General features: G+C 37.3%; 1 protein-coding gene across 3 annotated transcripts in view; it reads left to right on the forward strand.

The window, feature by feature from the left end:
- NOA1 (P-loop containing nucleoside triphosphate hydrolases superfamily protein) overlaps window positions 1-17,313 on the forward strand; it is a 38,035-nt gene that overhangs the window by 5,484 nt on the left and 15,238 nt on the right. For all 3 annotated transcript variants that reach the window (XR_015176955.1, XR_015176954.1, XM_086436920.1), the window contains exons 5-7: window positions 9,807-9,888; window positions 14,659-14,679; window positions 15,972-16,017. Coding sequence is in view for 1 of the 3 variants with exons in the window: in XM_086436920.1 (XP_086293046.1) it covers window positions 9,807-9,888; window positions 14,659-14,679; window positions 15,972-16,017 (149 nt within the window). In the remaining 2 variants the exon portion in view is untranslated. The remainder of the gene's footprint in view (window positions 1-9,806; window positions 9,889-14,658; window positions 14,680-15,971; window positions 16,018-17,313) is intronic.

Below are 17,313 nucleotides of genomic sequence, written 5' to 3' on the forward strand. Positions count from 1 at the left end.
GGTAACTCTTGTGAAACTGTCATAAAGAGATAAAACAAGACATGAGGGACGTGGGTTATTTTCCTCTAAAGCCCTCAACTTAATTTCTTTCTTTTTTTCTTTTTCATTCTATTAGGAGGTAGGTAGCGGAGCATGCACCCACATCATTTTGATGATGTGCATCTTGATGGGACTACTTCATCTCACAAATTAGAACACACAAAAAAGAAGAGAGAAAGAGTGAGATGTGACAGCAAAAACATGCGACTAGACAGAAAAAAGGCTCCATTCCTTTTTTTTTTTCTTTTCGTCCCACAATATCCTCTTTTTATGAGTAAAAATTTATTAATAAGAGGACAAGATGCCCTTAAGGAAGAAGTTAGCAGCATAGAGAAGTGTGCGTTTTCGACATTTTTTATTATTATCATTTTTGGGAAAAATCAAGATGAATTTAGATTGGATGCCTCTGATCTGTCGATCGTTTTTCCGATGTTCCGACATTTTGCTCTTATTCTATGACATTGCTTCATTTACACCGATGTATGGTAGCCTCTCCTCTTTTTCCTACATTGGATGTTTGTACGGATCCTTGCTTTCTTTTGATGTGTGATGCACGTCAAGTGCAGTATAACAAATTACTGGACCTGCTGTAGCTTTTCCTTTGAATTGGATTTGATTTATCTTCAGTCTAGCCGTTCTTCCTGTGAGTTGAAACCGTGCATTTACAGACGGTCCCTGATTGGTTGTGCTCTACGAAAGTGCGAAGGGCGTGTTTCACCCCTAGGTCTAATCTGAATAGTGGGCAGACATCGTCCGTCGTCTGGATGCGACGTGGGCAGACTGCTATGGAACCGTAGGCTAGAAGAATCGAATCAGGTAGATTGCTAACGCCTGTTTCATTAACCGAAGTGAGCCTGCTTGAATGTCCAAGCATTGCGTGCCCTCGTCCAACCTTCCCATAGGTAAGCATACCAGGCTGTAGCATGAGGAAGGGGTGCTCAGCCAGAAGGGGGGAAACACAAGAACTTAAAAAACAGTCCTCTAAACTCCTTAAACTGTTTATACAAAAAATAGCAAACAAAGCATGCTAATGTTCAACTCATGCAGAGAACTTTCCTTCTTATCGAATGTGCGCCCATTCCTTTCTTTCCATAAGCCCCAACAAATGGCAAAGGGTGTGAACTTCCAAAGAATCTTCAACCTGCCAGGAAAGGATGAAGACTTCCAACCAAACAAAAGAGAGTTGATTGAAATGGGATGACACCAAGAGATCCTAAACAAAGAGAGGAAATGGGACCAAACACCAAAGGCTATTTCGCAATGTAAGAGAAGATGATCAGTAGATTCCTCGTTTACCTTACACATACAACAAAAATCCACCAAATAGAGTCTCTTACTCTTAAGGAGATCCACCATAGGAAGTTTGTTCAAAGCCCCCAACCACCTGAAAAAATAACACCTTCATGGGAACTTTTGTGGACCACAAAATCTTGTTTTGCAAAATTGTAGTGACAAGTCATGAACTTGGTTCCTTCTAACTTGCACTTGACCACATCCTCTTTCTTCTTAAGCCACCATCTGATTGAGGTGTTCTAATGATCAAGAAAGAGAAGCTTCTGGTAGGTAGGTCAGAGAGGGAGTTTTGGCAACACAAGAAGGCATCAAACAAATCTATACCATGCAATTTTTACAACTGTAAATTTATTTAAAGTTCAGTAAATTTATAATTATCAATGTTTTCTATTGAAAGTTATGTAGTGATCTGATTTTCGATTCAGGCCCAAAAAATGTCCCAGTCCATGGTATTGGAAAAGGAATTACCACCATTCATTGTTCAAGGGGTGTGAATGGTCACCCAAAGTATACCGTGTTAGTACCATGTGTTATCAATTACAAGGATAGTCGTGTGATGTCATGATGTAACTACTAGAAACATTGTTGTGTATTCATAACTCAACGACAAATCCAAAATATATCAAAACCAATCAAGGTCAAGGGACATCATCTCCCGTGGAGCATCAGAACAGATTTATCTCAAGGGGATCAGAAGCTGTCGGCAGGAGTAAAGGATCCACCGCCAGCCACCGACCGAATATTTTGAGATATCTTCTATCGGTGGCAGGAGCTCTAATCTGTCGGTCCCACCGATAGAATATTCATCGGTCCTACCGATGAAGATCTTGACGGTTCCACCGATTATCCACCGACAAAGTAACATGGGATACTTTCTATCGGTGGCAGAAGAACAATCCTGCCGGTCCCACCGATATTTTAGGCATCGGTTCCACCGAATAACACTTTATCGGTCCCACCGTCATCCACCGCCAGAACTAATGAAGGAGTTTTCATTCGGTGGCAGAAACATACTCCTGGCGGTTCCACCGTAAAAGTACTCATCGGTCCCACCGATGAAGCTTGGAGGTTCCACCGTTAGTACTGCCGAAAACGCGAAACGGTAAGATTTTCGACCGTTATGATTGGTTGGTGCCACCGTTGGAATTCAGGTGCCACCGACAGAAAGCCGTTAAGAGCTCTTCCTATAAAAGAAAAGCACTAGGCCTCTTCTTTGCTTGATCAACAACTTCGAAGTTCAGCCCAAGCCAATAAGCATACTTTAAAAGGCTTAACGAAGGAAGAAGAGTCGTGAAGGGTAATCAAAATCATGCATACCAAACTATCACGTCTTAGTTGATCAAGCTCTACTTACTCCACCCTTCGAGAGTTACAGTCTAACATCGAGCGAGGCAAGAAGCCATTGTTGAAGGGAGTAATGAAGAACTGAAGAACAACACACTCACTTCAATCGTCATAACTGTGAGTTTGATTGTTCGTATCTTAAATTCTGAAAATACACTTGTAATAGTTCACTTGATTTCTTCTTCAAAATCAAGCACTTGATTGAGTTGCGGACTCAAGTTGAGTGACAAAGGTTACTGAGTTTCCTAAGTATAAAACTCAAGGATTTTGAGTGGATGTGGTCCATTCAATCGTAGGGTTGCGGAATTAACCCGAAAAATTCTGTGTGCGGTTTAAGGTGAACCAAAAACCTCAGTATTAGTGGATACCAAAGAACCATCAATTTGGGTTCTCTTGGGAGTGGATGTAGGCACGGGTGCTGAACCACTATAAATCGTGTGTATCATATTCTGTCTCAGATTCTCTTATCTTTATGTCAATTTGGATGCATATCATGACTGATCATATCTTGCATGAATATCTTGCTACATGAATGTTTTAGTGGATGCTCCCTGACATTAAAATTTATTCACATCCCAACATTCACATTCAGTAGAATTTTAAATTAGTCCTATTCACCCCCCCTCTAGGTCCCCATCGTGTCAAAGCTGGTAATTTCATACCGTGATGGTTTTTGAATTTTTGCCTGAGTAATGACTCCAACCAGGCCTTGAATTGAAGATTCTGGTAAGGTGTTCTGTTTGAAGGGAGGGGAAGGTGTTAAGCACCCCTTTCTTTGCATTTTTCAACAGTAAACCTTAGTCATATGTAACGTTATTCATGCTCGTGCTTCCATGTCTTCAGTATCTGTGGGTTAAATGGGGTATTTTAAGCAAAAAGATGGTATGTCCCAGATGTATCACAATGCATGGTCCATTAAGTCATGTAAATCGATGATCATTCCATTTTGAGGGTCATGCTTGATGGGCTCAACAATCTGCTGTTTTGGAAATATAGTCGTACAAATGAATATCCAGGTGTCTGATTGTCATGTAGCTTAAATATGTGGTAGGTAACTGATTGATGTATGTTTTGAAATCATGATCGCTACATCATAATATCGGTAGGCAGATATCTCAATGTTACAACTTGCTGCTGCCTGCGATGCATTGGAAAGCAACATGTTGTTACATACGATATGATATTAGGAATTCCAGTTGTATGGTTGTCCTGGAATTCGAGTGTAGACGGCCGACTGATTGATGAATCTATTAAGGCCAAAATTGCCTCGATGCAAGGTCTGCTGATTGAGATATCATTGCAACAATGATAGCGGTTAGTGGTTTGGCTAGTGATAAGGCCCCGGGGCCGGATGATTTCTCTCTAGGTTTTTTCAAAGCTTGTTGGACGACAGTGAGAGATGAGGTGATGGAGACTAGTGAGGACTTCTACAGGGAAGGATTTTTAAACTTGGGCTCTAATTGCACTTTTCTTGCATTGATCCCAAAAGTTATCGGCACAGAAGATATCACGGATCTCAGACCAATTAGGCTGGTGAGTTCAGTTTACAAAATAATCGCGAAGGTGCTGGCATCCAGACTTAAAGTTGTGTTAAGTAGCATCATTGGGCCGACTCAGGGAGCTTTTGTAGATGGGAGACAAATTTTGGATGGGGTTTTTATTGCGAATGAATGTATTGACTCGTGCAGAAAATCGAAAATTCCAGGACTAGTTTGCAAGGTAGATCTGGAGAAAGCCTATGATCATGTGAATTGGAATCTGGTGAAATATCTGATGAGGAGGATGGGGTTCGGTGAAAGGTGGGTCCGGTGAGTCATGAAGTGTATTTCTATCTCAACCTTTTCGATCGTGGTTAATGGATCTCTAACTGGATTTTTTAGAAGTTCGAGGGATCTGCAACAAGGAGATCCGTTGTTACCTTTTCTGTTTGTGATAATTATGGAGGCTTTGGGAAGGATGTTGGGTAAGGCGGTGGCAGAGGGGGAGCTAACCGGTTTCTCTACTAGGGCGAGTGGCCATGTGATTTCCCATTTACAGTTCACAGATGATACTTTAATTTTTTTTGGATTACTCGTCGAGACAATTGAGTTTTTTAAGTGGGATTCTTGGATGTTTTGAGGCAATCTTTGGTATTCCAGTAAATCTCCGCAAGAGTGAATTGTTCAAGGTAGGAGAGGTGGAAGGGGTGGAGGTAGCAGCAGCTTTGATTGGTTTCCAGACAGGAACTTTGCCATCGACTTATCTAGGGATGTCGTTAGGGATGGGCTATACAAGTAAAGAAATTTGGGAGTCGGTGCTCGAAAGGATGAGAAAAAGACTAAGTTCTTGGAAAGCTAAGCTGTTAACTAAAGGAGGGAAAGTCACTCTCATTAAAAGTGCTCTGGTTAGCATTCCAAGTTATACTTTTTCGTTATTTTCCTTGCCAAGAAATGTGGAAATGCAATTAGATAAAATTTGTCGAGATTTCTTGTGGCATGGCAAAGACGGTTTGAGAAAATTGCATTGGGTGAGTTGGAATAAGTTATGTTTGCCAAAGAAGAATGGAGGTCTTGGTTTTCGCAATTTTGGTTCTATGAATTTGGCATTATTGGGGAAGTGGCTTTGGAGATTTGGGGAGGAAAGGGAAAGTCTATGGAAGAAAGTAATTGTGGGTAAATATGGGGTGAATGAGAATGGATGGGAGAGCGGCCCGGTTAGGAGTGTCTTAGGATGCGGGGTGTGAAAATGAATTCTAAAAAGACTACTGTTATTCAGGAGGAAAGTAAAATGTAAGGTTGGGAACGGGAGAAAGGTGAAATTCTAGGAGGATTGATGGTGTGGAAATGGACCGCTTAGGGATTTTTTTCCGGACCTTTTCGAGTTGTCTTTGAAAAATGATCAAGTTATTGCGGTTTTCAAGAATTTTGTGAATGGGGAGACAAACTGGGACTTTGGGTTTAGAAGAACTTTTAATGATTGGGAGGTGGATAATCTAGGGAGACTAATTTCTTTGGTGGAGAACAGCTACATGCAGAGCTCCTCGGAAGATAAGAGACTTTGGGAAGGCACAAGGGAAGGGAAGTTCACGGTCAAATCTATGTATGACGGCATTGTACAACGTAGCGCTAACTCCTTTCCTCATTTATCTGGGGTGGGAAGATTCCTCCTAAGATTTCGTTCTTTTTTTGGTTGGCAGTTTTAGGGAGACTTGCAACTATGGATCAGTTAATAAAAAGAGGTTTTATTACACCGAATCAGTGTTGTATGTGTCGATTTCAGGTGGAAACGGTAGATCATTTACTTATTCATTGCCGGGTAGCTCATCATGTTTGGTCGCATTTCTTGTCTTTATTTGGGATAGTGGGTTGTTTTCCTTATTCTGTGAGGGCGATGTCGGAATCCTGGCTGGTGTGGGAATGTTCTTTCTCGTCGTCTAAACGGATTCTTTTGTTTTTGGCACCATTTGCAATTTGTAGGGGAATCTGGAAAGAACGCAACCGTTGTATTTTTGAAAGGATAGTCTCTACGAAGGAAGGTCTAGTTCTATCGATTTTGGAGCTCATGTTCTCTTGGAGCAAACTGTATAAGGAATTTAAGGAGGTCTTCTTTGAAGATTTTGTAGTGAGATGGGATAGGGTTTGTTTGTTGTTGTGAGAGTAATCTGTTACTCGTGTTTTGTGTTTGTTTTCCATTTCTTGTCTTGTAGCTTTTTCTTCTTTGAGTTGGTCTTCTCGACCCCCCTCGCTTTTTCATTATCAATAAAACTATCTTTATCGATCAAAAAAAATATCATTACAACAATGTACTATTGCACATGATTTGATCATAACACATTGTTGCATTGGGATCTGAAGTGAGATATCCAACCATCTGATTTTTGTTGGACTTCGGTCCGAGTCATGAAATGAAATCAATGGGAATCCCAAATTTGGAGAAATCAGGCCAGGAAATTCTGCCAACATTTCGTTAGTGTTTTGTTCCTTTTAGGTTTCATTGTGGTTTGTCTAAAAGGCAGCATTCTTGTAGCAACTAATCCATATTCATAAAAAGAGTGGTTTTTGGCTCAGCGACCACAAGAGTGAACTTATGCACTAGTCCTTCCCTTGGTTAGGGGTCTTTTGAAGGATATATGAGTGCAGCTATGTGAAAACCAAGTTCCAAAGCCTAAAAATGCCTTCCTTGTTTTTTTTGTATGGATCCACACAAGATCGATATGCATAGGGAGGAATCCATTCTACTTCGACCAAGGAACTGTGAAGACTGAAGACCTTGGATAAGACTCACATAAGGCTATTCGAAAAGCAATAAGAAGAAATTGAGGGAATAAGTTGGATTGGGGTGCGATGCTTGTTTGGTGTCCTTGTGATTTCTTCTCGAGAAATTCGGTTTCTTTTCCGTGTTTAGGGTGTGTTGGAGTCAAAATCTCGAGTCTAGGTGGCAATTGAGTTCCATATTAATTGTTTAATATTTTTTGACATTTTTATTTTTGTAGGATTTTTGGTGGAGTTTGGGTGTGAAACTAGCAGAATCTTGAAATTGCCTCTTTAATAAGGAGGGGGATTCTCTATTTGTAAGAGAGATGTGGGTAAATGTGTCAATACCTCATATAAGACTCACATAGTTCTATTTTAAAAGCAAAAAAAGAAAACAAAAACTGAAAGGGGGGGGATAAGTGGGATATGGTTGCAATACAAGTTTGATATACTTGTGAATTCTTCCGGAACAATTTGGCTTCTTTCCCACTTTTAGGATGCCATTGGAGTCAAAATCCTGAGTCTAGGTGGCAATTGAGTTCTATATTAATTGTTTAAATTTTTTTGACGTTTGGACGCAAAACCAACAAAGTCTTGGGGTGGTAAAATGTCCTTTTAATGAGGAGAGGGGGATTCTCTATTTATAAGAGATATTTCCCCATATTTGGCAGGCTTTGGACACGTGGTGAGAGTGGTTTTGGAACATGACTTGGGGAACAGGTGTGGTTAACCTATGTGCTAAGTAAAGTCCTAAAATTGTTATTTGATGATGATTTTTTTCTTTTTTGATTTTGTTTTTCATTACTCCCCTCTTTTGGACCACACATGCATGCATAATGCCATGTGGCACCAAATTTTTATATTTATTTTTTTGTTCTTTCTCTTATTTCCTTTTTAAAAAAAAATTATTTATGAGGCTCCATTTTTTTGCTATATTTTCACCTCCCTTTTACTCCAATTTACATCCCAAACAAGGGTTTTTGGTTTTTTTGAAAATGTTGCAAAATTTTGGGGTATCAACAATTGCTCTTCTTTATGGGAGTTGCTTGTAGCGAGTTGCAAAGACTGGATGAGACCCCAAATATCGCAACTAAGTGGGAAATGTTTAGCCCATTCCACTTAGCAAGACTAGATTCATCACTAATTTCTGAGATGAAGGTGCGGGGGTTTACTAGTGAAGGCCTTCCCAAGGTAACGTTGAGGGCCAACCCATGCTTGGAGTCTACTAGGGGGTTCATCTCCCTCATTCCAGGTTTCCAGGCACTTAGTGGCTAAAACCTGAAACGCCTCATTTGATGGAAATTTGATTGATAGTTGGTGCTTAGTTTAGACCAAGTACCCTTGGGTTTGCATTTGGCAATGGTGACCACTTTTGAAGACTTTGGGAATTTGCAATTATTGGCTTAAGGTTAATCCCCAAACGATCACTTAGTTACCAAATCCTCTTATGCTAGTGAGGGGGTTTAGTTTTTGATTTTTTTGATTTTTTTATTTATTCATTTATAGTGCCTAAGCAGGTTTTCTTGATATATTAGGCCTTTCCATTTTACCTGTTTGCCTTTTTTGCTATTAATAAGCATATACTTGCCTGAAAAAAAGGTTAGGGGTGCTTTTCTCCAATTGTTTGTGCATAGGTGGTCGATGCCTAATATAGGTTTTGGGCTGATAGAGGGATGGTATTCTGATGCCTTCTTTCAGTGTGGCAGAGTTCTTTGGAAGCTCTCTCCCTTCTACATTTGTTTGTCCTTATAGAAGGAACACAACAAATGTGGGAGGCGTTACCTTAAAATGGAAGTCTTGCTGTTTAGGTGGTTCATCATGAATCACGACATGAACAAGTCTGTTTTGAAAGTTTTGTCTTTTAAGTGGAGGAAGTTTTCTTCCAATTCTTATTGTGTTTTTGGTTTGCTATTTTCCTCATTTTTCTGTGGTTTCTCTCTCATGTGTCCCCTTTGTTGTATGTTTGGTTCCCTCTGAGTAAGCTCTTTCAATCTATAAAAAAGATGGAAAGGGAAGAGACTTCCCGCTGGACCATAAAGAAAGCAACACAAAGGATTGCCAAAGTTACGTAAAGAGTGAAGTGCCAACTTAGCTAAGTGGTAAGACATGTGGAATGTTGTTCCCACGTCCTAGGTTCAAATCCCCTCGAACCCAACTTCATTTGCTTACCACTAATCCTATATCTATAAAAAAAAGAAGTTACGTAAAGAGCTGTTCAATGGATTAAAGTCCCCCAATTTACAACACAGTCATACAGCTTGGTGCCAAATACTTCCTTTTGGAAGTATTGATCAATATACAAGGAAACACCTGACTCATTACAAAGACCTGGAACTTCTTGGCCTTGGTTATTAAAAGTCTGATAATCATATTCCTTCCATAAGCCTCAATAATCAGCACAGGCACTAACTTCGGTGGAATTTCCTTTTTTATATCATTGCTGACCATATTTTTCTAGGGAGTTGAATTGTGATAAGTGAAAGAAATGACTTAAATCGATTCATACCACCTATTTTGTTCGCATTGGATTCAGACTCTGTTCTGCTGTCTATTTGGATGGTGATTCATATCATGGCACCATGGTTTGGATCACAAATTATTTGATTTGGAAATTCAAGTTGGGATTTTTGTATTATGGTGATTATGCTGTGACGTGAGCTTTGCTCATGATTGTCCCACTCTTGATTTTTTTTGTTGATAAATGCTCTTCAATTTTCTGGATACCCTTGTTTTCTGTGCTACCTTTGGCCACTTGATTTCTTATGTTCATTCACTAATTGCAGCGTTTACCTGCATGGTAGTCCATTGTTTGCATAGGTGTGTTTCTGTTAGTATATCCCATGATGCTTTGATGTTATTTTTCACATTGCATCATAAGACAGCTATTTTTCTTTGCAGCGTTATTAGCGTCCACTTGACAAGTTCGAAGTCCTTGGTGGGAATTGCTGGAGTGGCATCAGAGATTCAAAAAGAAAAGAAGGCTTGTTAATTCTCTATTCTATCATTCTTAACTTGAATAGATTTCCATGTTACTACCTTCACTTCATTTATTGTTGGTTCAAAATTATATTTCATATCCATGCAACAATATATTCTTTTTGTTCCAGTGTCTACTGTCTAACCTTATCCATCATGGCAACAAGTATGAGTAGAAGTGACTTTAAAGGAAACAAGTTGCACTGTAATACTTAGTATCTTGTTTATAGATGTTGGAATCCTTAATTACTTTCATCTTTATTCATGTTCTGTCTATATTTTGCATTGAGTAAAGGTAATTTTGGTATTCTGCTTTTATTCACTTATTAATGTTAGTTTAATAAATTTTTGAGATTGCATACTTTAAAATAAATAGAGAAAGGAGCCATTTCTTACCTTAGATTGTGCCCATCATCTTGTTGACTCATTCTTTTGATTTCCTTCATCCTGTCTTTCTTTCTTTTCCCCTCTCTCTCTCTCTCTCTCTCTCTCTCTATATATATATATATGGGAAATGTTCAGCAACAAACATTTTTGCAAAACATTTTTCAAAACATGGGTTAGAAGTTTTGGAATGGGCTGATTTTTGGTGAGGATGATCTCTACGGTGAGGAGATCATCATCACCAAAAATCAGCCCATTCCAAAACTTCTAACCCCATAAAAAATGGTTTACAAAAAATGGACGGTCCACGATTTTTCAACTTGTAAACATGGGGCTAGAAGTTTTGGAATGGGTTGATTTTTGGTGAGGATGATCTCACCGTAGAGATCATCCTCACCAAAATCAGCCCTTTCCAAAACTTCTAACCCATGTAGGACAAAAATGGTTGGCTAAAATGTTGGCCAAAATGTTTGGTGCTGAACGGGACCCTATATATATATATATAGGGTGACGTTCGGAGGCCCTAAAGAGAGCCAAACATTTTTTCAATGTATGGGTTGGAAGTTTCGGAATGGGTTGATTTTTCGTGAGGATGATCTCTATGATGAGGAGATCATCCTCATAAAAAACCAGCTCATTGTGAAACTTCTAACCCCATCAAAAGTGATTTACAAACTAGGGTTAGAAGTTTTGGAATGAGCTGATTTTTGGTGTGGATGATCTTTTCACCGTAGAGATCATCCTCACAAAAAAATCAGCCCATTCTGAAACTTCTAACCCCTATTTTGAAAAATGTTTGGCTCTCTTTAGGGCCTTCGAATGCTTCATAGATGGGTTGGGTTCCATAGACAAAGTTCTAGACAAAGTGTTTTGTCCTATATGAGTTAAAAGTTTTGGAATGGCTTGATTTTATGTGAGGATTATCTATATAGTGAGAATATCATCTTCACAAAAAATCAACCCATTCTGAAAGTTCTAACCCCATGAAAACTGGTTACAAACTAACGGTAAAAAATTGACGGTCCACGATTCTTCAACTTATAAACTAGGGTTAGAAATTTCAGAATGGGCTGATTTTTTGCGAGGATGATCTCCTCACCATAGAGATTATCCTCACAAAAAAACAGCCCATTCTGAAACTTTTTAGCCATATAAGACAAAACTTTGTCTACTGAATGCTATCCTTTATGTTCTTATAAAAAAAAAAGTAGATGAAAAAGTTATCAAATATGGATTTCCTTTTTTTAAAGTTATATAGAACACGAATGAATGAGTTCTTTAAATCTGCATCTTCAACAGATTGTTCAAGACGATCAATCATGAGAGATCCAATTCGGTATTTACGGGTCATTGGACTAAGCTTATTTGGTTTTTTGTTTGAGAAAACTAGTTTTCTTCTTGTTGTTCAACAACCTCATTATTGTTTATTAATTAATTTATTTTGATAATATTGTACATTTCGTGTCTATATTTCTACATATTGCTCTTCTTTATATGTAATTGAATGAATAATGTAGTGTGAAGTGCATGGTGCTAAAGAAAGAGAAAAAAGAAAAGTTAAGTAGCCATCCCATTTTGGTGCAGACATTATCCACTTATGACGTGCTCATCCCTCTGTTGTGATATTAAGTGACATTAGATACTATTTGTCTTTATTTTGTAGTATGTCTTTATAAATGGTATGGGCTCTAAGATTGATATATCATCTCAACTTAGTCTCTATAATATTAAATGAATTTAATTATCTTCAATGGTACAAATATATCGTATAGATGTCTCTTTTGGCTAGAGAAAATGTTCACTTTCTAATCTTTGAAAAGCCATCATGTGTTGTAAAGTGGTTAAAGTTAATGCTCAAATTATGACTTGGATACGGAACAATATGAATCCCTAAATTATTCCAAATAAGATGTTCCTAGATTCTGCCAAAGTCGTATGGGATACTCTGTGATATGTATTCTTCTAAACGGAACATTTCCTGTGTTTATTAGTTACTGGAGGAGATCTCTCTTTGTAAAGAGAGAAGGCTCTAGGTGAGTATTATTCTAAGTTGGTTGGAAGTTGAGAGGAGAGTGTTTATCAACTGCTTACCTTAGACATTAATAAATGGCGATGACAACGTAAAATATGGAAGGTGGCCAAGTTGTTAGCTAGTCTAAACTCTGAATACGCCAATTCAAGCATAAATTTTGGTGGTCTTGCTATTCCCTCATTTACCGAAGTTTATGCTCGTCTCCAACAATTTTTTATTGGTAAGAGTATGAACATCAGTAGCACTGATTGATCTGGCTATTTCTACTTCAGATGGTGGTAGGGCTGTCGATGAACCAAGCTTTAGATGGATCAGTTCTAATTGGGGCTTCAAAATTCTAGCTTGAACCGGACCCATCTAATGGTTGGTCCAGGCCAAGTCAGGCCAAACTAAGTAAATGCTAGGTCCAAGCCTGGCCCAACCCACACTTATTCGGGCCTATTTTAGGGCTGGACCGGACCACATTAGGCAAAAGTAAAGGTGGGGGAATTCTGAGCATTTAACCCAAGAGCTCTTGCACCTAGCGTGAGTCTTGCCATTAGATCAAATGCATATTTGTTTGTTCTATAATATAACTTTAAAACTTACATTATATTAAGTAATCAGATTGGGCTACTTGATAGGCCTAGATCCCAGGCCTGAGTCGGCCCTTAACATGAATTGGGCCCACACTGGCTCGGTCCACTAACTAAATGGGCCTAGTTACACTACCCAAAAATGGTCCATGTTGAATGTTTGACCCATTGACAGCCCTAGTTTGTGCCTTAGTGGTGGTAGTCGTGGTGGATGAGGAATAGTGGTGCTTGTGATTCATGGCAGGATGCGGAAGAGGGGGAGACCTTGGGCCTCAGAAGTGTATGCACTGACTTCTTTCAGGTTATACGTTTGATAGTTGCTAGGGTCTTCATGGGAAGCCTACATGGGCTAATTGGGCTTATATTGGCGATGAAAATCTAGATACATGGGTTACTGGCATATTTCTTCTCAGCAATTATGGTACATCTAGAGATCATGTTACACTCACTTTGTTAGCTACTTAGATACTTGAACTTGATTTGTTATTTCATTTATAAATTAAGATTGGTTTATTATTATTATTATTTTTAAGTTTGTGTTTGTTGATGATGCATTAATGACGCTGAAAATCGTATGTTTGGTTTGAAATGTTTCTCGTTAAAGTATTTCTTAACAAAATAAGAGCTGACATACTCATTGTATTGTTCTCATTTTTAGTTTTATGAGGAATTCCTTTTTTTTTCCTCCTCGTTTTAGAAATTTATTATGATTTCTTAGGATTGTAAGATAGTTTTTTTTTTTTTTTTGGCAAAACATTGTAGTTTATGCGTTGTCGAACCGAGGCAAACCCCCTCAATTGTGCTTCATGATATTTTAAACATTGATTATTACTGTTTTTTTAGTGGATGAAGTTATAGAAGTATTTTGTTTCTAAATTTTTTTCTACATACCGAAAACATGGTGACATGTTGTAGTCCAGCACTGGCACAAACACATTGATCTCCACAAACTGAATATGCCGAAATGTCTGTATTTGTTCTATAGGTTGATAAACTAATATTTTAGAAAAACACTAATTTTTAAGTATAAAGTATAAAAGAATGTATTTTGATATGCTGATATACATTAAAACCATATAAAATGAAAGATATCTAAATGATTAGTTAAAAAACTTCTGTAATAAAGCATGCTGCCTTGAATCTCACCTGTGCGTGCAAAATGGTGTCCTACTCAATAAGCTCTTAGAAAATAGTGTCCTGGTTACATACTTTGTTAAATGTATTGCTGTAATTTACTGTTTTTGCAAACACATTCGTCATTTTAGTAAAAGTTTAATAATTCTTCTAAATTTGGATGAAATCTAATTTATCAGCCCTTGCTTTTGTATAAAGTTCGGTCAACATCATTTACTTGCTGGTTGCTGTTATGGAATGCCAGATCTTTATGTCCTGCATATGAACGCATTGGCATTCTAGCCTCCCAACATGTTTATGCTTACATGTAGCTTCAGAAGCTAGAGCTTACTTCTGGGCCACAAATATTTTCCTGCACAATACTTAAAAAAGAAACGAAAAACACTTTGCGACTCTTTGGCTTTTTCATCTATCAATTTCTATCCTTTTGCACATATATTGTCATTGACATTTATTTGCATCAACCTGTCGTTCAACTTTATTGGAATTTCGGTCATATTTTCATCTTAAGAGCAAGGGTTCCGAATCTCCCTATTGCTGCCTTTAGCTTAGCGAATATACAGTGAAATTGTTTATCTTCTCTATTTACAGGTGATAATCTTGCATTGTTGTCAATGAAGGTTATTGACACTGAAATTTTTTCATGCAGGGGCGGGATGTATACATTCTGGTTAGTTAATTTCTGAACTGCAAAGCATAAAGGGATGTGTGAAGTAGGGTCTATTGCTGAATTCCAATTCTCACTAGTTTAATGTTTCTTGTGTGATGTCATGGCATTGTTGACTCCACTTTCTTCTTGTTAGCACTAACGACAAAAGTTATGGTCCAAAAATATATATATATATTTTAAATTGCTGCTTTCATGTAATTGCTTGATAGTTAATTTTAGATTGTTTATTGATTACCAATTTTTTTCAGACGCTGAGGCGTGAGGCAAAGCGTTTGGCTGGCCAATGCCTCGAGGCATAAACCATAAGCTTCACATGTATGGTATTTTTAAATAAACAATATAACAAAGAAAATAGGATAACCACTACATATTCTCAAATTTCAAATCCATATAATCAAATTCTAAGTTCTAATCCATTATATTTAACAAAAAAAATATATTTCATATTTGGAAGTTTCTACAGTAATCAACTAGTTTATATTTATTGCAAAAATATAATTAATTAAATATAATTTTTCTAATACTAAATACTACCAAAAATTATTTTTAAATCAAATGAACTCAACAGTTTTATTTTCATATATAATTACTTTGTATTTGAATTTAATTCTAAGTATTCCAATTATATTTCATGCTAAAAGCAACAAAGAAATGGAAGTAAAGAAATTTATAAAATCTTGCTTAATTAATAAAACAAAGAAGTGGAGAAGAGCGATAAGAAAGCATAAGTCTCAGCCAAAAGGTGTAAGCCTCAGTCATACCTCACACTGAGTCATATGCCTTTTGTGAGCTTCTTGGTCTAAGGCATAAGCCTTAGCGGTATTTTTTTTTTTCAGTCTAATGCCTCAGGGATGTTTTTAATGAGCCTCATCCTGAGGCACGTGTCCAAGAACATCATTGATTCTCATTATTATTACTTTAAAACTAAATTGAGTGAGAAGAGGAGAGCCATATGAGTGAGTGCCTAATATATAAAGAACAGAGGTGAAGTTCCTGTGAATTTGTGACTTCATTTGTACTTTAGCTTCTATATTTCTATTTGAGCGTGATGTCTAAGTCTATGAAAAGATAAAAAATGTGGTCTAGAACAAAGAATTTATTCTTTGTTTTGTTTTGTATTTCATGGGGCTGCTTATCACCTTATCTGCAGAGTCATGCATCTTTTTCAACTTTCAAGGTTTAGTGACATCAGGTCTTTGATTTGCCATTTTTTTTTTTTATATATTTTTTTCTTTTGGAATTTCTGTATTATGAGGGGCATTTACGAGTCATTGAATTCTTGATTACCACAGGGGTCTGCAAATGTTGGAAAGTCCGCATTTATTAATGCTCTACTGAGTAAGTTAAACAATTGTTTTATGTTGCATGTTTGCATTAGAATGCATGGAATAATTATTAAAGAAATTCTTTGTATTCTGGGTTTAATAGTCATTTTGTTCCGTTATGGCATATTTTGTGTTTCCATTGTTATTTAATTTTTTATTTTTGCATACGTTCGCCTTCCTTACCAGGTGACGATTGTTCATCAGCATTGTGAAAATCATCGATTAAAATTACTTCAAACAAAATAATCAAATAAAATACCAGAACCCATAATGTAATGAAAGATCGAACAGTAGACAGAAAGATTTACATGTTAACCAATGAGTGGCTGCATTCCCTGGGTATTGATGACTGAATTCTTCCCATTGCTAAAGCCAGAAATAATAGTTAGAACTTATGTTTTCTAAAATGTGTCGAGTCAACTAAAAATTGGAAGAGTTGACTTGGCTCAGTAGAATTTTGAGTTGAATCGGTACCAAAAATTATTTGAACCACTTGTTGATTAGACTCCTGAACTCAGTGTAGTTGGCTTGGAAACTCATTGAGTTGAATCTGAAACTCAGCTGAATTACGTGTTATACCTAATGTTCCTTTTCCGAAAAGAGGAAATACTTATAGTTCTCAATTTTAAAATATTAGGATAGATTTTCCTTTTAGATAAAATTTTCTATTAATTTTATCAACTTTTATTATTCATAAATCTCTGTTAGTAATAAAAGGCAATTCCATTACTTGAGCAACACATGCATCTCACGCGTGTCCCATCAACTACTTTTTCATGATATATATACTGATTGCCAATGCAGTGTCTCCTGCTCTTTTCCATTATTCTTATACAATTTTATCTCCTTTTCTGGGATGTGCTTTTTTATTTTGATAGGGTTTTTGGGACTTTCTTTTAAGCTACCCATTCAAATAATCCTGTAAAGTTTAGTTAGAATTAAGAGAGAATAGTAACTCTGATTAATTAGCCCTAATTAGGCTATGTAAGTATTACATAAGGGAAATAAAGAAGTAAAAAGACTAATATAGCCCTACAGACTTATTTAACACTCCCCCTCAAGTAGGTGCGTGGATATCAACAATGCCCAACTTGGACAAGACATCTTCAAAAGAGGTTTTACTAACACCTTTAGTAAGAACATCAGCAAGTTGTTGAGAGGTAGGAACAAAAGGAGTACAAATCTGTCCAGAAAGGAGTACAAATCTGTCCAGAAACTATCTTTTCTCTAATGAAATGACGATCAACTTCTATGTGCTTCGTTCTATCATGCTGAACCGGATTTGCAGCTATGTTAATAGCTGATTTAT

This window comes from Akebia trifoliata, chromosome 3 (assembly GCF_017979445.1).
Source record: "Akebia trifoliata isolate Shusen 1 chromosome 3, ASM1797944v1, whole genome shotgun sequence".
NCBI lineage: Eukaryota > Viridiplantae > Streptophyta > Magnoliopsida > Ranunculales > Lardizabalaceae > Akebia > Akebia trifoliata.